The sequence below is a fragment of the Astatotilapia calliptera genome, chromosome 14 (assembly GCF_964374335.1).
Source record: "Astatotilapia calliptera chromosome 14, fAstCal68.1, whole genome shotgun sequence".
Classification (NCBI taxonomy): Eukaryota; Metazoa; Chordata; class Actinopteri; order Cichliformes; family Cichlidae; genus Astatotilapia; species Astatotilapia calliptera.
This window is the reverse complement of record NC_137435.1, coordinates 16,605,333-16,632,774: the sequence shown is the minus strand read 5'-3', so window position 1 is coordinate 16,632,774 and position 27,442 is coordinate 16,605,333. Positions and strand designations below refer to the sequence as shown.

Genomic DNA, 27,442 nt, shown 5'->3' with positions numbered 1-27,442 from the left:
CATGTAGTACCCTTTATTTAACTAGCTGTGTCATTCCAGGTCACACCCAAAAGCTCACCTGCAGGCCACATATACAGTGTACAATACTGCTACCATTCAAAACAACATGTCCCAAGTCCCTCCGATAAATGCTGGATTTGGTATAATTATATTTTCAAGGCATTACTTTAATGTGATCTATATAAACAGGATATCTAATCTACAGGTTATTCATATGCTGAGCGTGAATACAGAACCGTCACCAGATGGAGGGACCCCGAAAACCATGTTTCAGAAACACTACTGTAGCACACCAATCATCGAAAAATATTTGCACTCTACTACACCACCACACACTCATAGAAATACCCCAGTAGGACGACAAAATTGGAGCCACGCTTCCCTGTTCGTGCAGACTTCTATTGTTCATGTTCCATTTAAACAGCTTTAAACTGATTTGTAACACAACATATGACCGTGTGTGTCTGTGTAGAAGAAAATGCTCTCAGTATGCAGGTATGCAGGTTCGGTATGTCAGATAATTGTCAGGCACTAAGACCCTTTAGGCTGTACATGTTTGGGAAAAAACATCTCCGAGCTAACACTAACACACCCATGATTGCTGTACTTATGTTAGTGGAGAGCAAAGACCCAGGGCAGGACTCTGTAGGGAAAGCCCACAGGGAAAGTGAGGATATCCGGGACGGGCTCAAAGCAGCTTTACAAACATTAACAGAGCTCATAAGGGAGGGGCTGTTTCTTCGGGGTCATTTTAAACTCGCAAGCCTTCAGCAGGGTGGTGACACGGGCTCTGCTCCCAGGGAACTATGGGTAAGGGTGAACGGGAAGTGGTCAGTAGAGATGAATCAAAGCCATATGACTCTACTGGATGACTTCCTCTTGCTTTCTCCACCTACGATTACATTCACCACAGCCTTTTTCTGTTTTTTTTAAACAGCTTCTTCTCAACCTTAACCCATCCTTTCCTACCTGTAGCCCTCACTGTTTCCCATTAACCGGCATCCACAGAGAAATCCACAGAGGCGGAGGGTTTTTATGAGCATGGCCACGCTGCTAAGGATCATTATCATCCCATCCCTTGTCAAATCAGAGGAACAGGAAATTGCCTTGAAATAAAAACCGACAAACTGGACGCTTAGTGATCCAGTGATTTGGACCATTTTCATCATCAGCAGAGGAGAGCCCAATGTAGCTTCCAACTTTCTGGACCTGGCCTGGGTCATTTAGTAGAAAGAGTACTGGTTCTCCACAGCTCGGGCCCTGCGAGTCCCATCAGCATCATGATAGTCATCAGATGTACCACTAGAGGCCTCCAGCAGACGTTCAGAGCTATTGCTCCGGCTCTGCAAGCCTCCACCTACTCCTCCTCCAGTACCTGGGTCGCTGCGGGAGAGGGAGGGAAGGGCGGTGGGTGAGGAGGAGGTGCTTGAGGAAAGTGGGGCATCAGATGGAGGCCCCGTAGGTGCTGCGATTCCAGGAAGGTGAAGAGCTGGCTGGGCTGAATCTGTTCGGCACATTGCATCCCTGGATGGAGTAAGGACTGGAGGCGAGGTCACATCTGTAGGAGATTGTGGGGAGAAGAAAGGGATCCTTTTAATAGAGGACATATTAATTATACAGAATATTCTCTGCTACTGCTATTTGTTTGCTGGCTTCCATTAAGAGAGTTGCTTGTAAAAAGCTTCTTCACAGAGCAGTGTGTAAACACAGGCGGTGTGAACCTCCTTTATTATCCTTTCTCTCAGAGGGCAATAACACCGACAACACTGTTGCCAAAGACACGCCTGACCAGCGTATCAATAAAGTCTTTTACACCCTGAATCAAACCCTCACTGTGTGTGTGTGTGCGTGTGTCTGTCAATGAGTGCGTGAGTGTGTGCAGCATTTGAGGAAACAGAGGACTTCTTTGTGACCACCAGAGTGGCTAGGAGCCGGAGTCTCGGCCTGCATGCAAAACTCCTGCGGTATAATCGCCCCCTCACTCTCCTGTACAGGAGGGCATTTATCTCATGCCAGGAGAGTGGAGGGCAGAAGGTGGGGGTGGGTCTTTTAAATCCAGTATTGTTTACATCTGTGTTTACCAGCTTGCAGTTTTCGAATTCTCTGCCTTTGCTGGTGCATTGCAGTGTATCCAGTTATATTACCTACATCAGATCTGTGGAGTAATGACGCCACTGGTTTGACGTTACACTTTACAGTTACAGATTTATTACAGTTAAGAGTTTAGGTCCAAGCTTATCGATTTCCACAAATATTCTACGTATAAAACTGGTGAGTGAATCCTTCCTAGAGCCGACAGCTGGATGGTGAACGGGTTGAAACAGCTTGCAGAAAAGCAAGGCAGCAGTGAGCAGATGGGAAATTCTGCAGCATAAATAGTATAATATGTTACGTGTATATGATGCAGTGGAGCTCAAGTTGCTCGCCTGAACTAGTTTGCAGGGTTCATGTGATAAACAGTGAGATATAAACAGGTCCAAAGCTCCACAGGAAACCTTACGTGGAGTCTGAGTTTGAGTTCATAACAACCTAATAATCATTAGTGTTAATGATTATTAGGTTTGTGAGTAAAAATTCAGCAAATTAGCAGCTAAAATTATATTTGCCACTTTATTAGGTACATCTGTTCAACTGCTCATTAATGAAAATATCCAGTTGCCTGATTACATGGCAGCTACTCAGTGCATTTAGGCATGTAGAGATGGCACGGCTGAGATCACCAGCTGAAGTCCAAACTGAGCATCAGAAAGGGGAAGAAAGGTGATTTAAGTGACTTTGAGCATGGCACAGTGTTGCTGCCAGATGGGCTGGCCTCATTATTTCAGAAACTCCAGATCTACTGGAATATTTTCCCACAACCATCTCTAGGTTTACAAAGAAACATACAAAATCCAGTGAGTGATGACAGCGATCAGAGGAGAGTGGTCAGACTGCTTTTCGCTGATAGGAAGGCAACAGTTACTTAAATAACCACTTTTTACAACTAAGGAATGCAGAAGACCATATCTGAGTGCTGAGACTCAAATCATGGGAAAGTACTAGTAATAGAAGGTATACCAAAATAAAGTAAACGTCGAGTGTACACAACATGTGTTGTAAGTTACTGCACTGATTACCTGTGTTTGAGCTCCGCTGCACTTGTACATAGGAGCGTAATGTGATGTCAGCTGAGCCTCCAGATTCAAGAGGGATGGGGTGGGCGTGGAAGTGTCGCAGCATGTCCGATACGGTGTGGAACCAGAGGTGGTGGACGTGGCACTGCCCATTCTCATTAACTGACAGACGCAAGTGCTGGTAGGAAGAGTGGAAAGGTGGAGGGTGGGGGGCATTAACAAGTAGAGAGAGGAAGTAGAGAAAGAAGAGGAGAAAAACGAGAGACAAAGCAAAGTGCGAGACACAGTGAGCATCAGAAACAATCAGACAAACCAGACCAAGATAGAGGTCAGGACATTATTTGAGAGACTTATTGCTGTGGCAGACCGCCCAAGGCTGACACCAGAGGAAGAGGTGGCAGCTGAAACTTCCTCAGCACTGCCGGCTGGCAGGATGTGATGTGCAGGGATCATGTTACATAAGAGAACATAAAACATTGACATTACTGCAGCTTTTCCAGAGCCTGAGCAACTGCAGTCCCCAGAATTCACAGAACAAAACAATATGTATGTCATTTAGTTAAAGCTGCCAATTTTTTTTAATTAACGAAAATAAAAAATAAACATTTATTTTTTCCAGCTCACCAGATAAAACTGAAATCATTTCCAATGTGCAAGTTTCAGTCACATGACATTGCAGATCGTCCATCTACTCATCTCACCTTGGCTTTGCCCTGGAAGTTGAAGGTGAGGACGTACTCGCCCGGACGCGTCTCGCTTTGACGAATCACAAACAGCCCGTGGCTTCTCGCCCCACCGGCAAGCACCAGCTGAGCTGCACGTACGCGGGACAGCGTGCCATGGAACCACGGGTAACCTGCCAAACTGGCATCTCCATCTGAGTCTTTTGATCCTTCACTGCCACCTAAGCAGCATCACAGGAGAAACCACGGTTTATTTTTCCCCATCTGTAATTTTCTCATGTTTATTTTCTCGTAAACCTGCTTGGATCACCCTGTAAGGAAAATAAAATGAATTCATCATTACCTGCAGAGGAGTTGGAGCCCTGGGCCTCTGGGGATTGGAGGAAGCGCTCTAAAGGCATGTGAGATGGGTGCTGGGTAAAAGGAGGTTCCCTGCAACGGACTGAGGAGGTGCTGTAATGCTCTGCTGCTGTAGAGCACGATCTCTCGGGAGCACGGTACACTCCTAAACATGTTTTTATACATTATTGTATTGGTCAGTGTCAAAACATGTTCACGTTATGTTACACGGTGCTGCATCGGAGACTAAAAAAAAGTCTCTACGCTCACCCTCAGAAAGCAGCTCGCAGCTGCAAGAGGCCACCATGGAGCACTCTTTGGAGGCCTGACCATGAGGACAGGACGCCAACTCGATGTCATCGCCGCTGTCACTGTACACAAGCAGTTGGGTCAGAAGAACCGCAGGAACGTATACACATCCACACACATGAGCAAACAAACATCAGTGAGTCCTAACAGACGACTCTACACAAATCCTACAAGCACCTACACAAGCGACCTTTCTGTTTATGTCCTGAGCTGCACTGACAAATGTCCACTCGTCCAAGAAACTGGGCAGGAATGTCCGCGGTGCAAGCTCGCCCATGTTTATGCTCAAGAAAGTTGTCAAAAACTCTAGTAATTGGATGATTAATGACTGTGTGTGTTCACCCTCCTCCCCCTTTTCCCGTCCACTCTTTCCTCCGCCCCCGCTTCCGTCCCTCTCTCCTTCTTTCCATCTTCAGTCAACAGCAAATATTTATCTGGTGGTTTACCCGGGGTCTATGCAGTCCTGGATGTCAGCAACCCACGAGTTTTTCTGCAGCGAGTCGATGGTTTCCAGGATGTATTCTCCCCCGTTTTCCACCTGTGGAAGCAGCCAAAAACTGCAGTCATACACCGAGCTGTGTTCAGTGCACCACGTCAAAGCAAGAAAAGAAAACCCCACCAAAAAACAGGTGAAGTGGAACTTGACTTCAGCAAAGTCATGGTGTACTTGATTTGCATACCAGATGTTTTTTAAGTTCTGTTTCATATGTAGGGTTTTTCAGTGTTATTGATGTTAAGCAGGAAGTTGTTGTGCACAAATATTTGTGTATTTCCTACCTTAAGAACAAACGTGTTGTCCTTGTCAGGCATCTCCAGCGGCATGGTGGTCCGCACCTCCACAATGGCTGATAAAGGGATGCTAACTTTGGGCTTTGAGGACTACAACATACAAACAGACGCATATTAAAAATAGTGTACATACATGCCACATACTAAAGGCATAAAGTAAGCTTGTTGCACTTGACACCAGTGAGTCCCAACAGGTCAGTCAGGACTGAGCCAAGGTTGGTAAGATGAAGGTGTTGGAACCAAATAAACGCATTTGCTAATATACAATAAGTTGATTTTTTAAAATGCTCTTTAACATTTGCCTCCAAAAACTAAGGACACAATCTAAAGTGGGAAAGTTGCTTCTGAACTACTCATACTTTCTGTTGCAGACATGTAAAACATCCTTCCGTTGTGTTCTGAAATTGTGAACCAAGCCCTGTTTCAGATGACCTTAGACTATAAAAGTCCCAAAGCAGAGGAGGCAAATATAATTGGTCCAAAGTTAAAAAGAAAAACATTGGGTTACATCCTACAGGAGGTAACTGCAACACTTGTAAAAGTAGAAACTGTGTATTTTTCTAGCTTTAAATTAGTAGTGCGGTAGTTTAAATAGTACCACTTCACCACTTTACCCCCTCTCTTTAGTGTGAAACACACAAAGATAACTTTTCCAAACCCTCAAACTTCGCTCTCATACATGATAATTAAGGGGCAACATGCAGTCACAACATTTGGTTCAGCCTTAGCAGTACACCCACAGATTAAATAGGACCGCTCAGTTGAAATTAACATTCATTTAAATAACTTTTAAATATCTCCATGGCTCAGATTTTCTGCAGTATCTCATTTCAAAGCCTGTTTTTTGGCGATTATTCCTGCTGGCTGACTAACAAATACGACACAGGAAGGCTTTATAAAAGCGTGAACACAGAAAACATGCTGGCCTCATGTTCCCCCTCTGCAGAGAGTTGGATCCAGATGACAATCGCAGCAGATCCGGTGAATGTGTGCCGAGGTTGTGAGCCGTGAGCTGTTTCTGTGTGTGTTTCAGGAAAGGCGGAGTGGGAAGAGGCTGACTGACTGATGGTCAGTCAGAGGCTTTTATCAGCTGATCTGTCTGGAGAAAACACCGTCCTCATCTTGATCCACCTGTGCAGCTGGCTCTTGTCCCCGCCCACAATCCCTCTCTTTGGATCAGATGTCAAAAACCATTTCCTGTAATAAACTATTTCCTGTGCAATCTAAGTGGGCTCCGTCTGTCGAAAAGCCAACCAGTGCACATAGCAGTTTGTGCTTAAAACTCGAATAGTGTGTGGTTATTATCTGAGACAAGTGAGAAAAGTGACTTTGAAAAGGGGGCTTGGCTTCTTTCAAGGGCATAGAAGGCTCTGAGTTGGTATAATGACAGGACGTAAAACAGTTTGAAACAAGACGAATGCATGCATGCAACAGCTTTCCCTGACTGCTGTGTATATGTGCATTACTGTGTTTCTATATTAGTCACTTTCCTGAAAGTAAAGGCTCTGATAAATAAATATTTAGCATTTCACAATGAATAATGCATGAAATGAAAGCTGCAGTAGTGACCAAAAGTACACACATGTTTTTACTTATTTTCTGCCCGTACAAATACAGTTACAATGGTGGATGCTGATATTAAATAATGCAAAAGATTCAGAAAATGAGGTCAGCATATAACTAATCCCTTGTAGCCAATAGCGGAGGCTTCAAGTGATAGAAGATAAAACAGCTTGTTTCAGATAAACTGAGCAGCTTGTCCTAGTATAAAATAAACATGGACTGTTTTGAACTATGAATCATGCAAAGCTACTCTAGTGAAGTGCACCTCTCCTTCTCCTAACATACGAGGTTTTAAATAACCAGGCCCCATCTTTTATTGAAGGCCTCATAGTACCATAGCACCCCTATAGACCACTTTGCGTTCATACTGGTAGTTTTCTTGTGGTTTGTAGGATATTTAAAAGTAGAATGGGAGGCAGAGCCTTCAGCTTTCAGGCTCATCTTCTGTGGAACCAGCTTCCAGTTTGGATTCAGGAGACATTTACCCTCTCTATTTTTGAGATTAGGCTTAAAACATTCATTTTTGATAGAGCTTATAGTTAGGGCTGGATCACGTGTGCCTGAATCCTCCCTTAGTAACCCTGCAACAGGCCTAGGCTGCTGGGGGCTTCCCATGATGCACTGAGTGTTTCTTTGTCACTCACTTCTTTTCACTCTCTGTGTAATTGTACACCACTTTGCATTTCATCAATAGTTATTGTTAATTTTTGGCTCTCCTCTACAGTGTGTCTTTTGTCCCGTCTTCCTCCCTGAGCCTGGTTTTGTCTGAGGTTTCTTCCTGTTAAAATGGACTTTTTCCTTCCCACTGTCACCAAGTGTTTGCTCACAGGGAGTCATCAGATCACTGTATTATTGTAGAGGCTTTACCTTACAATGTAAAACGCCTTGAGGCAACTGTGGCTGTGATTTGGTGCTATATAAATAAAACTGAATTCAACTTAACTGAATAAATAGTGTGGAGCTAAAAATAAGCACAATAGTTCCACCTTTAAAGCTGGTCCTTAGGTTAACTGCCTCTGCTGCTACTCTTCCTCTTTAGTTTGTGCAGGTTAGTTTTGTGGTGCGAACCAGAGCGGGTTATCTCAGGCATTGCTGCTGTGTCATAATGCAGGCAGCGAAAGCGTGCTGCAGTGTGCCGTCTCTGCCACACAGAGCAGCCAGCAGATAGATGGACCTGACAGGGACGGAGCTGGAGTCAGAGCCAGGAGCGGGCAAGAGTGAGATTTTATGAGTCAGTTTATCTTTCATGCACTGTTGACTCTGCACTGTTATGACTTGTACTGCGCGAATACGATGGCAGTGATAAAGCAAGTCAGAGAGTTGCAGAGCAGGACCGTCGAAATGCATGTGTTTAATTAATGTGTCATCAAGGCTGTAACCGCCGCTCTGAAGTCTCAGGCTTGTTCACAGCTGATAATAATTTTCCCAGTTTGGATGTTAATAGAAGTTAACAGATGAAACTGCTTTAGAGCCGTCATTACGTTTTTTGTTCTTTTTGTAGTTCTTAGCAACTTGGCAGAGTTCGAGTGACTGACAAAACTATTTTGGTTCCCATTTTCAGTTGGTCACTGCTGACAGTTTGCCAAAGGCGCGGAAGCGATCGATATTTATTTTTTGCACATGAAAGGGAAACTTTGTGATCCCCTCACCTTATAGAAATCAATGTAAGAGCTTCCTCTCTCCCTCTCTTTCCCACAGTCTCAGCTTTTCTACTTTCATACCCCCCCACCCCCCGCACGTCTGCATCCCACCTGTCCTTACCCCTCTCCCCCATATTCCCACCAGCCATGATCAAAGGACAGTGGCAGATTTACACACAATCAGCTGCACAGCCTTGTGGCCTACTTAAGGTCAGGGGCAATGATCTGGAAATCCCATATAGACAAATGTGAAGGGTGTGTGCACACACGTGAGCGCGTGGTTTGAACTGTGTCGTTCTGCGTCAGCAGGGCTGGATCGCCCAACTAAATTTAAAACTAGAATTTAGGAAGTGCTACTACTACTGGTTATTTTTATTACTTCATCACTTTTTAAACATTTTCCTAATCTATAAATAGACTTGAGGAACTAGAAATGCACTAAGCTTGGAAAATTAAAACTGCTAAAGACAGAACTCGCAATACCAATAATGGCTGTGAAAAAAACTAGTTTCTTTTTCCATACCATTATCTGTTTTTGTTTTTGTCAGCTGGGTATGTTGAGAACACTGAAAAACTTTAAAATATATGGAGATGAGGACAAATTACTAAAAATTAAGAGGAACTTAGCTGAAATCTTATTATAATAACATAAATCTCTGTTTGTTTGTTTGAGTCTTCGGCCGCCCTATCATGATCAGGGGTTGAGCAACCAAACGTGGCACACGGGTACAATCTTAGGTCCCGAAAGGTTCATATTTATACTGGATATACATGTTGCCTCGCAAACTTCTAGCAATGGGCTGAAAAGACTTATGTTTTGCATTTATGCAACTACAACATCTGAAAATAAAATAAAAGCTTCTTATAGTTTTCTTATTGTCTTCACATCAATAACGGCTCACGTATATACAGAACAACTGAATTATACATCCTAGCAACCACATAGCAACAGGCTAAAATGTCAGATTTTTAGCATCTAAACAACATCCAGCACTATGTCTGTGCTGGTTCTCAGTGATTCGGGTCAAACTAGTCTTTGTGAAGACACGTCCCCTCTTATCCAAGAGGCCTCTTCAGCTTTAAAACAACTGGAGTAGAGACCACCCCTTTGGAGGTGACCCACTACTGACCATGTGAGTCCTCACATGAACCAAAGGCCAGTGTCCATAGGTGAAACCTCTATGAGACACTACCCCGCCATCATGTGAGGCTATGACTCATGTGAGTCACCTGAGAGGGGGTTGAAATACGTCATTGTGTAAGAACTGAAAGAGCCTCTCGGATGAGAGGCCAAACATCTCCACAAACCAAAAAAAGTTCAGCTGCCTTCATTTTCAAGCTCTGACCACCCATATTTATTCATCTCTGACGGAGATTAACTATATCAGTTTGTCAAAAGCACGAACAGGCCAAAAGAAACACGCCAACAACAACAACAACAACAATCTGAGACACTTAAGATTATTGTTTTAGTTGACTGATAAGAAAAACATCTTTCAGGATTATTATTAGATTAAACAACAAAGAGCTGGTGTCCACTTCTCAAATTCTAAGGATTTCAGGTTTTGCACACTTTTTTACATTTGAAAGCCAAAAACAACTATCTGATTAATGCAATAATAATAAATAATAGCTGATCCATTTTCATCGTAATCATTTTTTCCTTAACTCTCCACCAGAGATGGGTCAAGAAACTTGATACCAGATCCAGCCAGACTAGCCCGTACACGACTACTGGTAAGTGCCTCGGCAGACGGTGCTGTTATGGGTTTTTATGCAACGTTAATTCATTTTGACATAGATAATGTTTTCAAATTCCTAACTGACCCAAATAATGACAAAGCTGCCGGTCTTAGGCGATTATATTTGACATTGCTGTGTGTTTACATTCGGTTCTCTGGTCATGGCTGACTGATCAAACATGTGAGCCACATGAAAACACAGCTCACTCCAGCGAATGACGCTGATAGGATATGCCAAACTTAAAATGCAACCTCCTCAATTTATTATTAACTGAAAAGTCTGCAGTTAATAAGTTAGGGTTAGGGCATCATTATTAACCTTTTTTTTTTTAATGCTACTAGAGTTTAGGCAAGCAGCAATCGCAGTGGAAAACAGTCAGCCTCTAAAGTCAAACACCTGCTCAGTGGTTAGATAAGGAAACCCAGACAGGGTTAGGCATGTTTATCACAAAAGATTTAAAACCTTTCATTCCAGCACAGTTTCACCTTTCCTCAGCTGTCCTATTTTGTCTATCATGGTTTTTAAAATGTCTAGAGCAGGGGTGTTAAACATAAGGCCTGGGGGCAAGAATTGGCCAGGCAAAGACTCCAATCTGGGCCATTGGATGTCTTTGGAATAACTGAAGGAGAGTGAAGATTTTGGACTTTTATTGTATTGTTGTATTTTCCTGGTTGTGTAGCTTTTCCTACTGATAATGAGCTCATCCATTGCCATTCATACACAACGTCAAAGTAATTAAGTAGTAGATAAACATTTAAATAAAAGAAAAGTTCCCATCTACTCTAGAAATGATAGTCTGGGCCATGAGCTACCAGAACTTTAACTCTGTAATTTTACACATTTAATTTTTTCCATCCATCCATTCGCGTCCGCTTATTCTTTTCAGGGTCGCGGGGGGCGCTGGAGCCTATCCCAGCTGTCATAGGGCGAGAGGCGGGGTACACCCTGGACAGGTCGCCAGTCTGTCGCAGGGCCAACACACGGGAAAGACAACAGCACTCACATTCACACCTAGTGGCAATTTGGATTAACCAATTAACCTATCCCCACAAGCTGCATGTCTTTGGACAGTGGGAAGAAGCCGGAGTACCCGGAGAGAACCCACGCAAACACGGGGAGAACAAATCAAAAATCAAATCAAATCACTTTTATTGTCACATCACATGTGCAGGCACACTGGCACAGCACATGCGAGTGAAATTCTTGTGTGCGAGCCCCACAAGCAACAGAGATGTGCAAACTCCACACAGAAAGACCCCGGCCTGATGGTGGAATTGAACTCAGGACCTTCTTGCTGTGTGGCAACAGTGCTAACCACTGTGCCAACCACTGTGCCACCGTGCTGCCCATTAAATTTTTTGTGCTGACAAATTTCTTTCATTTATGACAGCAGCAATTCTTTATCGTGAAGAAAAACTGAGATGTTCTATTGAAACTGCACTTCTTTGGCTTATATTATCTTAAATATTTTAAATGTTTAGTTAAACTTCGGACCTTTAACTGGTCCGGCCCACTGCCTGTAGGCTGTGACATAAAGTGAGTTTGACATCCCTGGTCTACAGGGAGCACCTGACCTCAGAGGCATGCTTACTTTGTACACCTTCATGCCTGCTAAGTATAAAGTTTAGACAATAAACATCACTGGTTAGCATGCCAATGTGTAATAAGAATGGGCTGCTGTTATGATAAGCACATTCCAAGTATTGATAAGAGTATCAGTGTTGATATACCTTGGGTGGTACATAGAACTCTAGCAGGAACCTCTCCCCTTCCTCCCTCTTTGCCTTCCTCAGCAGCAGGCGGCACTTCTGCCACTGTGCAGCACCCATACAGTTTGTGTCATCAGCCACCATGTATCTCAGTGCTCCCTCTCTCTGGATTTCCAGGAGCTCAGCCTTGTGGCCTTGGGAACCCCGTGGAAGCCGAAGCTTTTGGGACCACTTCTCCCCGCCCGCAGCCTCCCCTCCTCCTCCCCCATTAGCCTTCCTGGTCCCAGAGGGCGCATCGGGTTCAGGGGAAGCCCGTCTATGCCACATTTCCTTCACCCCATCCACCACACACAGGCTCATGTTCCTCAGGGAGAAGCCCTTCTTGAATCGAGCCTTTGGGTGACTGACTGAAACGTCCTCTGAACTGCGAGACTGTCCGAGAGCGGAGACCTTGTGGGTCGTCTGAGGGCCCCTGGAGGCAGTGGTGCCGCTGCCTCCCCCATTTATTCCTCCCCCTCCGCTGTCCATACTGTCCAGGGAATCACTCGAAGCCCCGGCGTCCTTGCGTCTCTGGTAAAGGTCGTGACCGTAGGACAGCGGGCAACCCTGGATCCCCAGGAAAGGAACGATGCTGTACTTTGTCGCTGTGTTGGAGCCGTCCTCTCCCGGAGAGGATGCTTGGTTTTCCCGGGCCTGGGTCAGCGCTGCAGAGAAGCACTCTAAGAAGTGTTGGGCAAAGTGCTGCGAGAAGCTGGCATCGGCGCCTGGCGAGTCATAGCAGGGGTTCTCCGACAGAAAGCGCTGGAACTTGTCAGCGAAGTCTGCAGCAGAGGCTCGAGCATGGAGCTCACAGAACTCTCGCCAGTCGGGCAGCGGGCACGAGGAGGAGAGCTCGGGGCTACCGGGCAAAACCGCTCCGTTCATCACTGGGCCATGCCAACCCACCGAGGAGAGGCTGAAGGGGAGGAAGAAGAGCACAGTTAGTGTGGAAACTATAAATGGACTGCGACATGAATTTATCCATCTCTTGGTCTTGGATGTCACACGCAACAGTTGTGGCACAGCCTGCATGTGTGATGGCACAAAGAAGAAGATGAGGCAGACTGCAAACCAGCTTGTTTGTCATTACAATATTTACATCTTAATCATATGAAAAATGAAGTGATTTTCAGTGAAATATTTACTAATAAAATATTACACATTTTTACTTTTTTTGCACTGTTAAGCAAAACAGCTTCTTCTATGATTTATGTACACAATGTTAACAGCGTTATAGGATATGTGAAATCAGCCTATTTGTCATTTTTCTAACAGACAATTACATTTTTTAATAGTTTATTTATCGTAAGAAGATATTCAATCTAAAAGAAAAACCTCTTTAAAATATCAATCTATGAGGATATAAACGCCACCGCGTTTCTAAAAAGCCAGAGAATGACAGAAAGCGTGCCCCGAGTGTCCTCAGTTGCCGTTATAGCTCTGGCGCACAAACAGCCCCCCATTTCACTGTGTTGGGGCTTTATTCACTTTGACTTTGAGTCCAGATGTGTGACAGTCCAAGATTATGAGCAGTGCTGGCATGCCATGAAGGGCTGAAGTTGCCATGTGCGCAGATTCGATGTGACAGCGGATCGAAAGGAAATGATCCACAAAAGCTCGGTCTCTATCACTTCTGAGCCTCGCCAATTGATCATTTGTGACGCGCGCTGAGCTAATCTGAACGATCTGGAAGTGTGTTCTGTCAGATCAGGTTAGCGCGGATTGCAAATTCAACACAAACCGATCCTCTTTACATCCTGTGTGTCTCACTCGTTGGCGCTTTTCTAAATAATGAGTATTTATGAGAGCTGCTCTGATCCACTCATCCTTGCATTCCTCTGCCCTCCAGCAGGTGTGCGTTTGCATGATTCACTCCTCAACCTACCCTCTCTGGCCCCAGCAATGCCAGAGCGCAGCACATCACTGCAAAAACTCTTCGCTGCACAGTCAGAGTCATACCATCTTTGTGTCAGTAGCAACATCCAACGACAGTTTTCACCTCCCTCCCCTTCTCACTCCCTCTCTCTGCTTCAGCGCGCGAGTGACTAACACAGCATTAGCAAAGAGTGCCAAACCATCAAAAACACGCTGGTTTGATTATTTCTGTAAAAGAACGCAGATAACAAAGAAGTTAACATGTGAGTGGGCAGGCCGGGCAACATACACAAAGGGACAGCTAACACTCCCCGCGCCGCGAAGGCTTATTCTCAGAGCTGCCGGGCTTCTCTTGGCAGTTGACTCACAGTAAGAGCTCAAATGTTTGCTTACTGAAATTGCACTCTTAAACCAAATCATGCATACATTTGCACTGCAGAGTTTCCTGGAATTTCTCTGGCAAGCAGCTTTGTTGTCATTTTCAAAAGCATCAGTGTGGGTTGTCTTTTCAGAAAGGATTAGCGCTCTCGCCGCTGGAATGAAGTCTGACACGCATGTTCAACTACAAGCCAGTCGCTTTCTTTCGTTTCTTCTCCCACAGATCTGAAACAAACTGTTTGCCAGATCACAGAGAGGATGTGATAAAGGGAGCTCACTAGCACATCTTAGATTCTAAGACCTGGTGTTAAAATTTTAGAGGAGTGCGGTGATGGTTAGAGACACTTGAAAGTAAAGGAACGGCTCAGATTAACAAGGGAAAAAATGAGAATGGTTAATGTTTTCCTTTAAACTGCAGCTATTCACAAATCTATGGGAATTTGGACTTATTTTACTCCTTTACTTCATTTAAGTGTGACGAAGCGGGTGGGTCAGGGGTCTCAGTTTAAACAGATGTACAAGTTATGGTTTATTTTAGTCACATCTTCTGGATGAACCTCTTTATACTCCTCACCAGTTACCCAGTTCTCATCTATGACCCACCAAAATAGTGTTTGTGGTGGCTCGGGATTTAGAGCAGGTCGTCAACTATTCAAAACATCAGTTTGATCCCCAGCTCGTGCATCTGTATACTGAAGTGTCCTTGAGACACTTCCTGAATGCATCCATGTTTCCCATGGATTGCATGTGTGCATGAGAGTGAAAAATGTGTCTTTGGATGCAGCTTACGTTGTAAGAAGCTTCTGGGTTTAAACCCATCTGACGACGATCATCAGGTTAACTGGTGATTGTAGTGACTGTCGGCGTAATCGTAAATGCAGAGGGTGTGCCAGCACGATTTAATGAATTCACTGAAACTTGATAAGTGGAAAAAAACTGTTTTTACTATAATACGTGTACTGATTTTCCTAAATCTTACCTCTGACATATATCTGCTATACAATATCATTTTTAAAAAAAAATGTTTTTAATAAATAGAACTACAATTGAAACCAAAGTAAAAGAAAACATTTTCAAACAATAAAAACTAAACTGAAACAAGAAAACCTGTCCTGGAAAAACTGTTAAAAAAATAAAGTTAAAATGAAATCCGAATTAAAAACTAATTAGAAAATACAAAACTATAATAAATCTGCTGAATTCAGTTGAACTAAGCATAAAGGAGTCTTCATGCATTGAGTCCACACAATTCACTCTAATTTACAAATCGCAAATTAGCAACAGATTAATGTTAAATGTCCAAAGTTGCATCTATGCCTTTAAAGGGTTAAAAAGATAATCCATCAAGCTCCACAGGAATGCACTGCACTGTCCACTGGAGCAAAATGTAACATGTGTCACTGCAATTACCATACTTTACTTGAAACAGAGGAGGCCTAAAGACGTTTTTAAGTTTTGATCGCTTGGGATAAACATGCAAACTCCACCTATAAAGACTCCAGCTGGACAATGGATTTGAACACAGGACCTACTGGCTGTGAGGCGACTGTACCACCAATACTGAATAGTGAAGAAAAATGAAAGAGAGGCACCGAAATACATCCTAAGAGGTATCAGACAGACACAGTGGTCATTTTGTGACTCTGTTCAGTTTCACAAACCAAAGAAAAATCATTTGTGAACCTAAAAATGTAAACTGCATGTTGCTGACTGGAAATGTCAAAGAATAGAAATCAGCCAGTCAAATTCGGATGGAAGGTAAAAATATTATGACTAGCAAATTAAGACAAAGTGCATCATTGATTTCAGGTAGGACAGAACGTATTAGGCATCCACAGAACAGTATAGCTTCTGGAAAGAGTGACAATGGACCTGAACCCAAATCCATTCATTTACCAATTATTACAATTAACTCTTATTAAATATTATAAAGACCATTCAAGCCTAGATTTATTAGAAAGTATACAGGGTGATTTTCATAACTCAACAGTACAAGGTTTGCTTTTATAATGCCTTATAACTGATTATAAAGCATTAGTAAATGTCTTATTATCCCCAATGTTAAAACTTATTAGGAGAAAGTTGCTAAACGTTTAAAAGTAAAAAGCTAAATTCTCTTTCCACTCATTCATGAACTTCATTCACGAATCTATCACTTCATTCATCTAAACATCCATTCATTCTTTCTTTCACGGCACACAAGATTTAACCCAGTGTTGTAATAATTATCTCCCTCGCCTTGTGTGTGTGTGTGTGTGTCTGCTTGTGTGTGTGTTGCTGTTGCTGTTGCCAAGGCAAGAAAGTCAATATCCATTCAGCTATTTAAAAACCTGCACTGGGCCCACTTTCCACTCATTCAGCAGAAAAACAACAACACATTGTGAGGTGCGATTCTCACACTCCTGCCCTTCTGTAAAGATGAGGATGCGCCTCTCTCAAGGATACTGAAATGACTACACACACATACACACACTAACACTGACACACTCAGTCATCGAGTCAGCATGAAACTCAAGCCATGAGACGCTGGAGAAAGTGGACGGCATTATGGTTTTCTGAGGCTCAGCAAACTGAGACTGACTACATACTGGAAAGACACACGAGGATCTAAAGTTTAAATGATGGCAGAAACAGCCAAAGCAGAGTGATGGGGGGAGGTGATGCAGTGCGGATGAGAGAGGTGTGTGGTGGAAATAGTTGAGCTCTTTACTTGAAGTACTGACCAGAAATGTGTTTTGGGAACACATTTTTTCACTTTACATTTGACCTGAAGCGGAGGGAAAGGTTCAACTCTTTTTCCTAACGTTTGTTTGACAGATGTACTTCAGACAGTTTAAGTTTCATAAACCTAACAACACATTAAGATTAAACTGATATCTTTAAGTGAATATGTTGTGCTCTGGCCAATATATTCACTCATGGCTTGAGTTTCATGCTGACTTGATGACTGAGTGAGTTAGTGTTAGGGGGAAGCATACATCTACAACTGCGTTAGCCTGTCTTTATGTGCTGCAGGAGAGGATATCTACAGACAGGAGTAGTGCTGTGATGGCTCTGCCCAAACTCACTGACAAGAAAGGTACTAAGAGGAGTCAGGTATGGAAATACCTCGTGGACACCTGGCACTGTCTTTGTGGAAGCAGTTATTTTTCTATGGGCTAAAATGTTTGTATCAGCTAATGCTACATAAAAGCTTAAGCTAACGTAATGTAGCATTAAGTAGGCTACTCAGCAACCATGCTAACATTTTACCCTGTGTCCTTTGAGCAAAATATAAAGTCAACATTTTAATGATATAGAATGCCACTGATTTAAAACCACTTTTTAATAAAGGAGGTCATCTATAAGTACACAGAAAACTTAGGCATGGAAAATCCTGTCATACTACTTGTATTGTCACAGACCTGCTACATTTCTGTTATTGTGACTTCCTGTGTTTTCTCCACTTGAAAAAAGCAAACACTATGTTGTGTTGCTGGTGATGCAAAAATGTATCTACTTTGCTAAGGCACAAAAAAAGAAAGTAGTATTGAAGTAGAAAAACAGCAAAAGTCAAAAGCAAACGTTTTGGAGTTTTTTTTGTTTGCTTTTTTTCAAACGTTTCTAAAAAGTCTCATTTTTATCAAGCTCTTTGTAATATGGTTACAAAAAGTGAAAAGTTCATGATAAACTACACCTATGAATGGCTTTTTTAAAATTACCATTGTTTGAGAATTCGGGCATAAAACGGCCTTCGCGTGTTGATCTGGGATGTGTGTGAGGAACATATTCAGCATTTTAGCTGCTAAATATTCCACTGCTGACAGCAGCGAGTCACCTGTTTCTGCTTCTAATTACAAAGGAGCAATTTATAGGTTTATCACAACAAGCAAACTTTTCCTTTAACTCTACTTTAACTCAAAGGCCGTTAAATTTACTGTGGAGTATTTTTCTGTTGTTGTATAGGTACATTTGATAAAGTAAAGAACCTGAATACTTTTTCCACCACTTGAAGGGGGCATGTGTTTGCTCCACAGGCCAGCTGCTAAAACAATCAGTGATGTGTGGAGGTGGAGGAGACAAGGGGAGCGTAAAGAAAGGGAGACAAACTGCAGGATGGGGGGAGCAGGGGCACCCTGTAGTTTCTCACATTGCCGCGACTCCCCTCAGATTTTTTTTCAGCTCCAATGATTTGGAAGCAAAAGAAATAAAACAGACTTAAGGGGAGTCGTGGGGAATCTAAAAATGTTTACCTCCATCCTCCAGGCCTCGAAAGGCCCTTTTCCTTCCTGTTACTTGTCCCTATCGGTTGTAAAAATCTACCACTCCTGTGCACCCACCACCTCCTCCTGCTGGTGCGTTCCCCCAGGGGAGGGGGCAGATATCTCTGTCAGGTGGTCGGGAGCTCTGTCTGTAACTGTAAACTGACTCTGGGGGAGACTGCAGAGAGATTACTGTGCAGGGAGAAGTGATTGGCTATAGCCTGCAAAACACATCATACAAAATCCATTCACTTCATGTACCTTGTAGAGCTCTCACAGGACTGAACTGAGCAGAGGTAGGAATTACACATGCCTGATTAATACTGTGGTGTTTTGGGTAGTAATATAGAGCTACTGAGGAAATGATACTTTAGCTAAGCGGACCGGATGCACATGGATTTTTATTTATGTAGCCATGTCTACTTCTGTGCACTTTCAGGGATAAACACTGCACTTGCCTTTTAACAGACTTATATGCCCTATATGCTGCAAGCAGCTGCGTGCCAGGAGCACAGTCTCTGCGATTGTCTGATGAGGATGATTGGTGATGTTGTGCTCCCACTCCAGGGAGTTTGAGCCCAGACATGTTTTCTAAGATTAGCCTGCTATACAGGACAGCACACAGCTAGCAGCACACTCAGTACAGTGATGTACACATACAACATCTTCAGCGCTCTCTGAATTAATTAACAATGTGTTCTTATATAAGATGGAAATATGGCAGCGCTTTGAAATGGACAAACGATATACTGTTTATGTGTTTATGCTCTGTGTGTGCATTTGCACACAGATTTGTGCGCACCATTCATACATGCCAAAGCTAAACAAACTCAATGGACACTTTATTAGGTATGGATTGATACTACTGGGTTGGATCCAACAAGCTGCTGGAAACATTCCTTGATGATTTTAGTCCATGTGGGCGTGATAGCATCACAAAGTTCCTGCACGTCCATGATGTCAATCTCCCGTTCCACCACATCCCAAAAGTAGATTGGATGGAGATCTGGTGACTGTGGAGGCCATTTGATTGTGTTTAAGACACCAGCTTGAGTTGATTGCCCTTTGTGACATGTGCATGACCTGTAGACAACAGAGCATGAGTACACTGTGGTCATATAGGGATGGACATGGGCAGCAACGATGCAAAGGTAGCCTCTGGTTTAGACCAGATTCTGACCCTACCTCACAAATATGGCTGCAGAAATCGAAATCTAGACCAGGCAACGTTTATCCAATCTCCACCAGAACCAAAGCGTTGCCTATTGTCTGGTTTTGCCCGTGTGAAGTAACTATAACAGCACAGCACTACTATAAAAGTATAGAGTTGAAATAGATCCCCTCCCATTAATGAGTTAAAACTTAAGAAACAAAACAAGAAAAACACATTAAAACAGTTAAAACAACCAACCAATTCTGGATAAAGTTAGTCAGTCAGTACTAATACCTGAAACCATTTTAAGACCATTCAAAGTTGTACTGCAACATACCTGCACATCAGCTGCCAAACACATTAATGTTAAATATTGGAGTTGCTCCATATAGTGCCTTTAAATAAAGAGATGAATCAAAATGCTTCATGCAAAATTAAGATTTCCCTTTGCAGCAGAAACATGCTGCAGAATAAACAGGATAGCTCTTTTGTTTTGATACTTCACGCTAAAGGAGGACCGAAGCAGACACAGGAGGAAAGTCACGCTGACAAAAAACTGACTCACCTACAGAAGACACAATACGGATTATTACAGCAGTCTTCCAGGTGTGTGTAGGAGTAAAGATAGCAAAAGAGAAAGAAGGGTACTATGCACTCCAGGTTTGCCACTACAGACGAAGAAAGGATGATGGGAGTGGAAGGAAAACCAGAAGAGATGTAGAAAAAAAAAAAAAAAGAGTGAAATCCCAGGAGAGAGAAACTCGAGATAGAGAGGTATGATAGGGAAGGGGATTAGACGCTGCAGCGAGAGAAAGAGCAGAAATAGAGGTCAGCAGTGATAGACCCCGACCTTCGACTACTTTTAGATCTGTTCACTTCAGAGGAGCTGGTCAGTGACCTTTAACCCAAGCGGTGATAACCTCATTTCTCCCCAAAGCTCCTGAATGCCTGGAAGAGTTTCTGTCCTGTAACACAGGACCACCGCAGAGAGCGTCTATGTTCACTGGACGGGTGATGGCGCACGCAGACAGACGTTATGAAAGCTATACAGCCCTGATCCAGACACTGATATGCCTGAGCTGTCTGTGCGAGCCTGTGTATGTGCGCGCAGCGGCAGACAGATACAACAATGATAAGAAGCCAGTGGTGATGGAGATCGAGCATTCCTGAGGACCAAATCACCAAACTGTGACTGCACACAAATAAACTGAGTCGGCTCACCTGTGGGAGTTTTTTTCCCAGACGCTACTAATGATGTAGGTACGGCCTCATTGCTCAGATATTAAACACATAAATTAGCGTGTCCTCTGCAGGCAGACTTTCCTCTCTCTCTCTCGCTCTCTCACATGCTTCCTCTGGCAAGCGGTGACAATGTAAATGTTGAGTGAGCTCAAGCATCCATATGGCAGCCAGTGATAAAGGACGAAGTGTGTGGGAGATGCACATTGCACCACTGACTTCCATTTCCTGTCTCTCACCCACCAGGTCTAACTAATTTCACAGATGACCACAGGCCTCTCACAAAGAAGCACACAGAAGGAGGAATACTGTACAACCTGTGTGAGCGTCGAGTCTTTCAGCTGCTGGACTAGATGGGCTTTTAATTTGTGGTGAAGCTGATGCAGAAAACAGCACGATGATAGTGCCGACAGAGGTTGGAGACAGCCGCTTACACAGATCTATGTAACATTACTTTGTGGTTAACTTCAGCCGTGGATTTGTCCCTGTAGTTTTCTTATGAAGTCATCGTATTTCATCTTTTCAGTCTCACACGCCTTAAATGATGTAAAGTAAAACGTGAGCAAATCTGAATCTGAATATTTAGATCTGCACAGAAATCTAATTTTCATTACTGATCAATCTGTTGGTTATTTTTATAATTCGTGTGCCTGTGTGGGTTTCCTCCAGGGGCTCCAGTTTCCTCCCACAGTCCACAGTCATGCATGTTAGGTTAGCTGTAGATATGAATGTGAGCGTAGTCGCCACCGGTGCTCTTTAATGGACTCGCACTCAGTCCTGTTTACCCCACCCCTCCCTGTGCCAAAGTAACCCACCACCCTGACGCTGTTTCAGTTACACAAGAAATATTTTTTATGTTTATCTAACTGATTGAATATCATATAATAAATAGCTAAGCTTAATAGGCATGTCGGTACATGTCAAAGTTTGAGTAATGGTATCCTCAAGTCTTTTTTAACCACATAGAATATTACAAAGGTTTCTCCTAGAATCTGAGCTACTTTCTGCACAGCCATGTCTACAGTTTACAGGTCATGGTCCAAAAAGGAGAAAATATCCAATGAGCACCAGTTCTTTGGGTGAAAAGTGCTTTACTGATGTCAGAGGTCAGAGAAGAATGGCCAGACTGCGTTGAGCTGATAGGAAGGCAACAGTAACCATAGTTACCCCCAACATATGCAGAAGAGCATAATGATGTGGGGATTTAAAATCCTAGTTAAACATCACAAAACAAAAACAGCACCGCCAGTGCAATATTAGAGAATTTAGTTAGAAAATACGGGAATAATATGCTGTTTTCCTTCTATTACTTCAATAGAAAACCATAACCTAGAGACAGAGACGCAGTCCAGCCTCGGAGGAGTGTTAGCAGAATGGTACAATGATGTAAACATAACAAATACGAGCAGGCCCGCATCCTGGTCCAATCTGACTGATAAGGCTTCATATTGACTGACTGTCTCACATAACCAATAAAAAGACACATAAGAGAAAGTCAATAGTAGGCCTATAACAGGCCCACTGCAGGCCCGGGGAGCCTATTTAAAGCCGACAGTGAATCGCTGTGCAGGCTGCGCACTGGACTTCATGAATGGGAATCGGCAGCAGCCTCCTGCTGAATGGCTGACAGACACAGGTCCAAACGCGGGCGATGAATGGGAGTCCGCGTGTAGAGTCACGAGCTGGTACACTGATTCTGGATCCTCGCGAGCGGAACCGGACTGTACATCATACCAGATCACATCAGGCCCCCCGAGCCCTCCTGTGAGCCACCACACCGACTCCCCCAAGTCTATTAAACAGATTATCGGAAAAGCCCCCCTTCTTACACCGCGACCCCCCTCAAAACCAGGAAGCCTCACACCCCCCCCCCCCCCCCCCAAACAAGCCGCTATCATCATCAAAAGACCGCACTCGCTCTCTGCCTGGCTCTGAGCGCAGGTTTAAGCTGCGGGGATGAAGCGGGTTTAACACCCAAACAGAGCAGCGTCTTCTCCGCCTCAGCACCTGGAGGTGTGCTGCTGCTGCTGCTGTCCTCGACAAATCACGATGCTGACTCCTTTCTGCTGTCAGCACGAGCACACGAGAAAGGCTCTGCAGAAATGTCTAACCCTGCGCGTCAGGATGGTCCAGACGCGCTAAATAAGAAATAAAACGCAGCGACGGCTTCTGCGGTGCCATCAGCTCTCACCTCAATACAGGAGTGCTGTCATGACGCTGGTGTGTCTGAGGCGATCCCGGTGAGGTTGTTCACTTTTCGGGATCAAACATGGTCATTCCCCGGGCTCGGCTGCTGTCTTTACGCGAGCTCACAGCCGGTCAGCTCTACCTCCATCTCCGCTCGACGCACTATGCTGCTCCTGCTGAACGCCTGGCTCCGCTCTCCACAGACCACCATCAACCAGGGAGAGTCACAAAAGCTGCTACTTCCGCTTACTGCTTTCAGAATAGAGCTAAAAGTTTAAGGGGAAGGAATGAGTTGCCTGTAAAAAGCTTGATTATATATGTTCACAGACACGCCAAAAGTAGCTGTGTCTGGGTGGAAATTGGAGGACGAGGACATTTTTTCCTAAGATATTAACATGATGTGTGACGTGCCAGTTGTTCTCCAGCTCCTTATTGTGAATTATAGAAACCTGAACAAGCTTGGTCAATCTGACAGAACAATGGGATCATGTGGTTTTGTTGATTTTCTTAGTGGTACTTTTATAATCATATTCTGGAAAACACTATGAAATACAGACTAAAGTTAGATGAATGTATTGTAACACAGCTATGATTTAGGCGAATTATATATACCACAAACTTGTCATTTCAAACCAAAGAATCTTGATTTATTATGTATGAATTACCCAAATTTATACTAGAAAACAGGAAGAATTTCTTATATAAATAATATTAAACTAAACTAAGGTGGTACTTGGTTACTATGAGTCCTTTTTTAGAAAGCAATGAGCGTTCAGGAACATAAAAAAGGAAGTATACCACAGATTCCCTAAATTACATAATAACTAATAATAAAAATACATTTTATAAACCTCTGTAGCAAAACAGAAAAGTGTCTTCCAAATAATTTCAGTTAAGTTCAATCTCATTTATATCGCACCACATTACAACAACAGTCAGCTCAAGTGGGTTCATTCTGTAAGGTAAAGGCCCTACAGAGAAAACCCCCCTCCCACAAAAGCAAGACTTTGGCAACAGTGGGAAGTAAAAGAAACTCCCTTTTAACAGGAAGAAAAATCTAATTCACTTAGGACTGAAAGGTTGAGGGTGAGTGGAAGAAGACAGGACAAAAGTCACACTAGAAGAGAGGAATAGATTAATAATGAGTAATGAATAAAGTCAGTGATGATGATACTCTGCAGTGTTTCTACTTGTTGGTCTAGTAGAAAACGAGCTTCTAGCTGTTTTTATCATTAGTTTTATGATCAATCAGGATTTCTATCAATATAAGAGAAAATTTTCCAGGGAAGTAACAAAAGTGGGGCCGTTTATAGTTTTGCTTTTAATGCAACTTTCAGATCACACAATGCTGATTTCTGTATATTAAACACATGTGTTCTTCATTGGGTGATCACAAACTGACTGAAGCCTGGTTTCTATGAGTTATAGTGCACTGCGCTCTCCGTTATCTGAACATGGAAATACAGAACTGAAAATACATGCTGTGCAGTTAAACTGCTTGGTTCCTTAAAATCATTTTTAAAGATAACTCACTCTTTGTTCAGATTTAGCATCCACAGAAAACACACACACACTTTCGTTGCAAATTTTTGAATCACTTTCAGCATTATCACGAGGGTCTTTTATTTTGAAGGCGCATTAAAATGCTGTCATTTTCTGTGTGTCTTCGGTTGAATTGACCGCATCTTCCTGCACTGGGGGGGCTATGTGTGCGTGTGTGTTACACTGATCTATTTAACACTGCCCTTAAAGGAGCCACACCCTTTTATTGTTGCCACTGACACAATGCTGGATGCCCTGTTTATCTGTGCGTGCTATTTAAAGAATAAGTACGTGGAAAAATACATTTATTAGTTTGAAAAACAGGATATTTGATCCATTCTTCAGAGCGTGCACAGACACAGGGGCATATAAACAAATCAGCTGACCACAGACCCAGATTCACAGGAGTGGAGGACAGTGTGGGCGTCTTAAAGGAGTCCCACCTCTTCCTCGTGTTGCCCTTTAAACCAGAAACCCCAAAACAGCACTGGAGCAGCTCACCAGGGGTTCCAGGACAGCGTGTCAAACATCTAATTTTACTCTTCTGTTTGCTTTGTGTTGTCAGAGCTGATGATTAAACTGATACTGAATACTTTTATCACGAGTTCACATCAGCATGAAAGCAAATGAGGTCTGTAATGTGAACATCTAACACGATAATCAGGGATCCAAAACATAATGAAGGAAGGAAAGCTAGGATCTGATGTGCCACAAATTAACACCTTCAATCCAAAACAATTAAATCTGTCCATAAAAATATGAAAACATGTTCATAGTTTCGTAACTCTCTTCCTCCTGCTCCTCCCCAGGAAGAACTATAATCCAGAGTACATCCTATGTGGGGTTAGGGATTAGGCTCATACTTCAGGGAAGTGACAGAAAACCACAGACAAAATGGGAAATGACATTTCCCTCTGTGCATGTAACAGAAGTATTTTCAGAGGATCTTTTCTTCCATCACTTGGCTGAAGAAAGCAAACAGGTCATGTCCGCAACATCTGAAATAAAAACCTTGGGTGATGGGGGTTTAGTTTTTCTTTAAGGGGGGTTTGTCTTCGAGGATAATATCTTTTCCAGTTGGTAAAGCTCTTTGAGCTGCGTTTCAAACATGCAAGGTTAAACAAATAAAGTCAGTTTGTCCTTTATTACATAAATGTTGTTTGGGCCAAATTAGGCTTTTCACGTGGCTCTGTGATGTTTCCGTCCCAGTGGTGGGGGCACACAGAGTTTAGCTTCATGATAATCCTCCCTGAGAGGATTGAGTCTGGTGGGGGGGTTAAGGACTAAAATAATGGCCTGGTCAGGCCACAGACAGGTGGTAGTGGGAGTGGATGATTTGAAAGGTCAGTATTTAATCTGAGTGTTTCCTCTACACCTGCTTTAAGTCAGAGCAGTGACAATGTGATCTTGTTTTTTGAACTCTTTTCTCAGCTATTAAGCAGCTCTAAGTGATCTGTGTAATGATTCGCAGTATAGACAAATGATGAAAGAAAAGCATGGTGATTTAAAATGGCTTCAACGGTTTACAAGTCTTTGTAAAGTACTAATACCAGCCCAGAGACTTGGTGTCTGAGGAATATGGTCCCAAGAAATCATGAATTTAGATGTTTTGTGTCACTGTCTCAATAGAGACTACACAGAATTACCTTAACACCTGGTTCTTAGTTCTTATGACTTCACATTTGGAAAACTTTGGCTTTTATTTCACTATAAAAATGTCTTATCAGCTTATATGTTATGTCTTTTTATTTAATACAGTATGAAGTAAGCTACTTTGAGCTGCTCCTTTATTTCCCGAGGGGTTGCCACAGTAGATCGATCTGCACGTTTGGTTTGGCACAGATTTTTTTGCCCTTCCATCTATCTGGGCTTGGGACCAGCAGTACATTAGCTCGTAAGCCCCTGAGGCTGGGTTTGCCTCTCCTGCTCGGCTTTGAAATAAGGATCCTTTGCATGTAAAGCAATTTTTACAAAATATTTTCTTAAATCCCTTAAATATTCCATGGCATGTTGAAGGATTCATGTACATTAATGCGATAAATATCCAAATTGTCAGAAGACCGAAAGGTTGGTACTAAAACTGGACTCAGGGGCAGGAACCCAGAACAGAGACAGGATGTTTCACAATGTTTATTAGTTAAATTTGAAAGCGTGACAAGGACAAAAGGCAACAAAAACACAGAATTTAACGTTGCGAGGCCTAGTTAACGTGGCTAGGTGGATATGGCCTGTATTTATATAGCGCTTTACTAGTCCCTAAGGACCCCAAAGCGCTTTACATATCCAGTCATCCACCCATTCACTCACACATATGGATCTACAGAGGGGGAACTGGGCCAGAGATGCAGAGTGGAAGGAGGCAGTTAAGCAGACATACTAAGGAGAGAGGACATCGGAGTTAGGGAGGTAGTGGAGAGGAGCTCTGAAGATGGTGAGTACATTATATAACTTTACTTACTTGGAGGAAGTGAGCGATGAGAGGGGGTGACGTGAATCCGGAGTGAGCTGAGCGATGTGGAATGGCTGACCTGAGGTTCACTCTGGTTTGATTGCCTGCAAACAGCTCCAGGTGTGTGGAACTGGAGGAGGAGGTGGCCCTGCCCAGGGGTGGATACCAGGTAGACTCAGGAGCCTGATGGAAAATTCCAGCCACCCACCCCGGACCATGACAAAAATACTTTTTCACAGTACTGTAGTAGCAGTCCACCCTCCTTTGCAAATATGGACACTTTTCACACAAAACCCAAGATGGTAGTTGCAATAAAAGTAAGCCTGAGGCTTCAGGCTGTGGGTCTACAAACCGGTGGGTGATTATGAGCGCTAGAGTATGACCATTTTTTCTTCACAGTCTGTGTTTGTTACACATGTTCAGACACACAACTTCACACATGATTTTAGTT

At 43.2% G+C, this 27,442-nt stretch overlaps 1 protein-coding gene and 1 long non-coding RNA gene across 3 annotated transcripts; one reads left to right on the top strand and one right to left on the bottom strand.

Annotated features, from left to right (window-relative positions):
• Nucleotides 1–316: 316 nt before the first annotated feature.
• On the bottom strand, nucleotides 317–27,116 carry sh2b2 (SH2B adaptor protein 2). Of its 2 annotated transcripts, none has more exons than XM_026192322.2 (9): nucleotides 23,005–23,216; nucleotides 11,910–12,843; nucleotides 5,222–5,323; nucleotides 4,891–4,982; nucleotides 4,406–4,506; nucleotides 4,140–4,301; nucleotides 3,815–4,017; nucleotides 3,117–3,291; nucleotides 317–1,558 (listed from the first exon to the last, which is right to left on the bottom strand). In XM_026192322.2, the coding sequence occupies exons 2-9, from the start codon at nucleotides 12,810–12,812 to the stop codon at nucleotides 1,224–1,226; spliced, it is 2,073 nt and encodes a 690-aa protein (XP_026048107.1). In that variant the 5' UTR covers nucleotides 12,813–12,843; nucleotides 23,005–23,216; the 3' UTR covers nucleotides 317–1,223. The 2 variants fall into 2 exon arrangements, with proteins under 2 accessions (XP_026048107.1, XP_026048108.1); XM_026192323.2 differs by lacking the exon at nucleotides 23,005–23,216 and adding an exon at nucleotides 27,001–27,116 and having other exon boundaries at nucleotides 1,081–1,558.
• On the top strand, nucleotides 4,905–6,457 carry LOC145419976 (uncharacterized). The gene is made up of 2 exons (XR_013901245.1): nucleotides 4,905–5,073; nucleotides 6,267–6,457. It is a non-coding gene; the product is annotated as an uncharacterized LOC145419976 (long non-coding RNA).
• Nucleotides 27,117–27,442: the final 326 nt, after the last annotated feature.

Bases quoted from the DNA above. Each gene is read 5' to 3' on its own strand.
- sh2b2 (XM_026192323.2), bottom strand. From the start codon at position 12,812: ATGAACGGAGCGGTTTTGCCCGGTAGCCCCGAGCTCTCCTCCTCGTGC. The intron at 4,302-4,405 runs GTGAGCGTAGAG...AAACATGTTTAG, and splicing joins CTGCGAGCTGCTTTCTGAGG to GAGTGTACCGTGCTCCCGAG. The intron at 1,559-3,116 runs GTAATCAGTGCA...AATCTCCTACAG, and splicing joins GCAGCGGAGCTCAAACACAG to ATGTGACCTCGCCTCCAGTC.